Source organism: Austrofundulus limnaeus, unplaced genomic scaffold (assembly GCF_001266775.1).
Source record: "Austrofundulus limnaeus strain Quisiro unplaced genomic scaffold, Austrofundulus_limnaeus-1.0 Scaffold313, whole genome shotgun sequence".
NCBI classification, from domain to species: Eukaryota; Metazoa; Chordata; class Actinopteri; order Cyprinodontiformes; family Rivulidae; genus Austrofundulus; species Austrofundulus limnaeus.
Window position 1 is genome coordinate 413367 of NW_013952715.1, and position 4807 is coordinate 418173.

The following is a 4807-nucleotide window of genomic DNA, read 5'->3' on the forward strand; positions in this document are numbered from 1 at the left end:
GAACTATGTCCCACCCACCCCAATTTGAACCCCTAAAAACAAGTTTGACTGTGTAAAGTACTATGGTAAACTTGTTAAAAAAGTAAAAAGATAAAAGGTTGTATGGATTTTTTGCAAAATTTACATGTTTTCGGGCTTTCTATACAGGTAAACGTCTGAAGAGGTTGACATGTACGGGACAACAAAATACAGACTTGTTGTTATTGAGTTTGCCAACATGAACCGCTACCTGAGAGGCACTACTAGCCCCTCCCCCGTCAGAGTGTCAGAGCAGGACAAGTCAGTGCAACGTCAATCAAATGAGAGAGAGGGTGGGGGCAATTGCTGCATTAGGGGGGGAGAAAATGTTTTACGGATAGAGTAGTTTATTTTTCCTGTAATACTTCATTACAGTTTTTTAAGACAAAGCTAATTGAAAGGGGTGCTGAGCAGAGTTACAACCAGCGATTACAAATAATTACTTTTTTTCTTCTGCAGTTCGGCACCCCCTCCAGCAGATGGCGGTCTAGGCGACCGCCTAGTTCGCCTATGCCAAGAGCCGGCTCTCTGCTGTTTGCAAAAATCTTTCCATGTAAATAATAACTAATGCAGAATGGACAGTGATGTAAGAGAGTTTAGTACATAATATTTGTATAGTTAAATATGAAAATGAGACTGTAGTTGTTTTAAGACAACAACTTCGTTATTAGCAACATTCAGATTAGATGTTAGCATCAGTCCTGTCAGAATAAATGCTTTTTCTAAGCTGAAGTTGTTCAAAAAGCTGCAGTAGCTGCACTGAATTATTATGGTTAATGTCTAAACTAAGCTTTTTAACTACAATCTTTTTGTAAGTTGTTCCAACCTGCCAGAGTGCTGGCCATCCCTGCATAATATTCAATACAAAGTCTGGCAGAGTCCACGTCCAGACGGGCCTCTGTGATGGACTTCCCGTTGTTCACCACCTCCATCTCGGCGATTTCCTCTCTCCTGCGCTGCGTGAAGAGAGAACAAACATTTTGAACTCTGTTTTATGGAGCTGAAACTGCATGAAGAGAAAGAACCCTTTAAACACCTCAATGATGTGGGCGGCTTCGATCAGGACCCTGGCCCTCTCCAGTCCAGACATCTTGCTCCAGGGGCCGAAGGCCGACTTGGCTGCTTTCACAGCCTGATCAACCTCCACAGCCCCGCATGGTTCCAGGTGGCACAGGACACGGCCTGAAAACAAAACAAGTTTTTATTACAACCAAAATTCTGACAAAGTTAGGGACATGTGTGAAATGTAAATTAAAAATTAAATTCTAGGATTTGCGGACTGGTTCTGAAGAAAACGAAGTATCTGACCACAGAACAGTTCTCCACTTTGTCTAAGTCCTTTTTAAACAGATCTGGTTTTAATGCAGTGGCCCCTGAGGGCCCGAAGATCACAACCATCTAATACTGACTTTCAGCCTTTGAGCTTCTTTTAAAGTGTCTGTGATAGGCATATCCTTCAAATACAAAAAGAAAATCTCTTTATAATAAAGAAACTTGGCCTAATAAACATGATTTTACTCATTTTGTCACATTTTCACTTGAATTTGGCTCAGCCAAAGAGAAACAGGAAGTGACATCAAAGGGGAACTCTCTGGTCTTTGTTTATTGAAACAATATCTAAACTCTGACTCTTCTTTATCTCTCTAATAGACTCAAAATAATCTACAGAAGCATCAGATTGTTCTTAATCTGTTGGTTATTGTAGCAATGCTCTGTTTACATTCAGACATTCCCCTTTGACATCACTTCCTGTTTATTCACATGCAAATATCTCAACAGCTGTTTCTCTCAGAAGAGTGAAATTTACAACCTTTTTAAAATTATGCTATTGAAGTTACCTTTTCAAAAACACATTCGTATTTATTGCAAAATTTTAATGCAACTGTCACTTTAATATTATGAACTGCAGATAACAAGAGATTCAAAGTGTTTCCAATTTTCCATTGAGAAACATTATTCTGAAACTATTTGACAGTTTTTTCACAGACTGGTGAACCTGTGCCTATCTTAACTTCTAATAGACTAACTTCTGTTGCTCCTGTTCACATATTTAAGATGCGTTGCTGCCACCAAATTTAAAATTACACCCCCCACCTTAAAATGATACAATATCTTAGTTTAAACATTTGATAGGTTTACTATGTTATAACGTGATTAAAATATGGGTTTACAAAATTGCATTATATTTCTTTATTTACATTTACACAACCTTGTTGGTGTTAGGGTTGTAAATAATGTATTTAGTAATGACTGCAGATATAGAAATCAAATACAAGCCTGTAGGCTACAGATTTCTAAACACTGACTTTAGTTTTTAAATGACAGCAATGCTTGACTTGACTGACCTGACTTTGAATAAGCAAATAAAAATGAAAGGACTAATGAGCTGCAAAAAGGTTTTGAGTAATCGTAGATTTACAGAAAAACTTGTAAATAGCTAGCCTGGCCCTTGCCTTCCTACGCAGTTCCACTCAATTCTAGTTTCCCTTCACTGCTCCGTCTGGGATTTCTCCCATAGACAAGGATTTCGCTGGCAGATTTTTAGCCGGACCAATCAGAGAAGAGAACGTCAATTTGCTGTGCAGTGTCTGCTTGTAGTTTATTTTACCTGGGCCAATCAGCAAACAGAAGGCGGAGTTTTGAATGACGTCAATTTTCTGCGCAGTGTCTGCTAGTTATTTTAGTATGCTAAAAACTGGCAGACACTGTGTCACCTCGAGTGAAGAAACAAGATTTTCTGCTTCTAAGCAGGCCTCGGACAGGCCTGACAAGAAGACAGGAACTCTGTTAAAAACTGAACTCTATTTAGGCCATGACAGGTCATTCTAACCGTGGAAGAGAACCCCTCAGTTCTCTTAATCAGATAATGGACAGAACAATCTCTTCTGTTCGTGATTCATGTGTGTTTAACTAAGAATGTTTATGCATTTGTTAAATCATGATAATGACTGTCACAGGAAAAGTGGAATGACTTCTTTCTTTTATCGTGCCTTAGAGATTTATAGTGGAATAAAAAAAATCACAGAGAATCTGATTGTAATGTTTTCATTGTGTTTTTATACAAATCACTGTTTTTATTTTACTGTGAACACAGTAATATAATTGTGGATTTTTCTTGAGAAAATCTTTCATTTATTTGGACCAACAGAATGGTTCAAAGCTGATTATAAAACAGAAATGTTAATCAATCATCATAAATGTTTTGCAGTGATTTCTCTTTGAGTCTATCAGAAGAAAGCTGAAAAGAGTTTATTATATCATGTCGTTGAACAACAACAGAATTTTAACCTTGGGCTGGCGCCGGCTGGCAAATCTTTATCTTTTTTTCTCTGACTCATCTCTAAGCCTGAGGGCGGAACCAAAGTTCGTCCGTTTCTTTTGCTAACCTGGACGGCTTTGAGCAACACACTCTACTTCCTGATTCCAACCTAGGAAGACAGCTGGGATTCTCTCCGGAGAATCCCCAGTTTGGCTTTAAGTCTGATCCCATGAGCTAACTAGGGAAGACTYYACAGCCAGGGACCCGGCATGCCTGTCGGTGGTTCCAAATCTCTAAGTGTGTTTTTAACTCCCGAGGGGAGATTTTATTTTGGAAGGAGGAACCGGTTATGGCTGGAAGTTTTCTGGCTTGGACTGAAACAGACACAAGTTACCTGGAAAAACACCTGTTCGCCAATGACCGGTAAGTGAGCCGACATCAGTTCCCTGAATGATCGGAGGCGAGCCAGCTCCTACCCCGAGGATGCCTTAAGAAGTCATCACCAGGTAAAGCTGATGTGTTCGGAGTGACGTGTCATGTGGAACCTGAGCCGAGAAAAGACGTGCAGTTCCAGTTGACCCACACTTTGATAAAAGTAAAAGTCGCAGTAACATACTAATCTTACTTTCCTCCTTTCSTTGTTCTTAATTGGCCAAAACTTAAGCTAAAAGTGCCAGTAAAATTGTTTGGTTGTCAACATCAGAACTGACGTTTTTACTGTTCTATATAAGTAATCTGAGTTGATGTGAATTAAAATTCGGACGCGGGTTTTATCTCATTTAACTCTGACACTTGTTATAGGAATAACCACAATCAAGTGTAACTTGTGATCTGTTCAATTTGTGTAAATAAATGATTGCATAGTCTTTTATGAATCAACTTGAACTCGTCTGAACGTTCACTTATTGTGTCACTTTCACTTCACACAGTCAAGATATTAACAAGTAATGAGAAATACCTTGGTAAAAGTTTTCCTCATAACCTTGTGTATGAGAGATGTGGTAAAAGCTTAATTCACCTTAAGCTCACTCTTACACATACAGCAGTGGAGGAAGTGAATGAAGCCAGTCCATGTTGAAAAGGCTTCCAAATTAAAATAAATTTGTCTGACAAACCAGCAGCTCTCATTTACAGTCGTCTCGTTCGGCTCGGTATATTTCTCCTCTCAGTAGGGTTGTTTACAGCACACACGATTTCCAGTTAGCTTCTTAGCTTAGCCTCCTTCACACCGACAACACACACATGCTTCAGCAGAGGCCACGCCTCCTGCAAGAATGTCCTGATGCATCTCAGGACATTTCAGGACAAGAATCACTTCTCTAAGCAGCAAGTCCAGACTAATGATGGGATAAAAGGCTCTTTGAAGGGATCCGGATCTTGGGGAGTCGTTTGTTTCATCGAGCCGTTCAAAAGAGCCGTTCGATTTTGAACATATTACGTCATCACGTAGGGAAATACATCATCACGTAGCCATACGAAATGACGTAATTCCATCACGTGGGTGGAACCATGTGTTTGTCAAGTGGACCC

General features: G+C 39.6%; 1 protein-coding gene across 1 annotated transcript in view; it reads right to left on the bottom strand.

Moving 5' to 3' along the window:
* Positions 1 to 4807, bottom strand: part of aldh9a1b (aldehyde dehydrogenase 9 family, member A1b) — a 19789-nt gene that overhangs the window by 12373 nt on the left and 2609 nt on the right. Inside the window, exons 2-3 of the mRNA XM_014021980.1 lie at positions 1055 to 1200; positions 845 to 974 (exon numbers count right to left, since the gene is read on the bottom strand). Coding sequence (XP_013877434.1) covers positions 845 to 974; positions 1055 to 1200 — 276 coding nt within the window. The remainder of the gene's footprint in view (positions 1 to 844; positions 975 to 1054; positions 1201 to 4807) is intronic.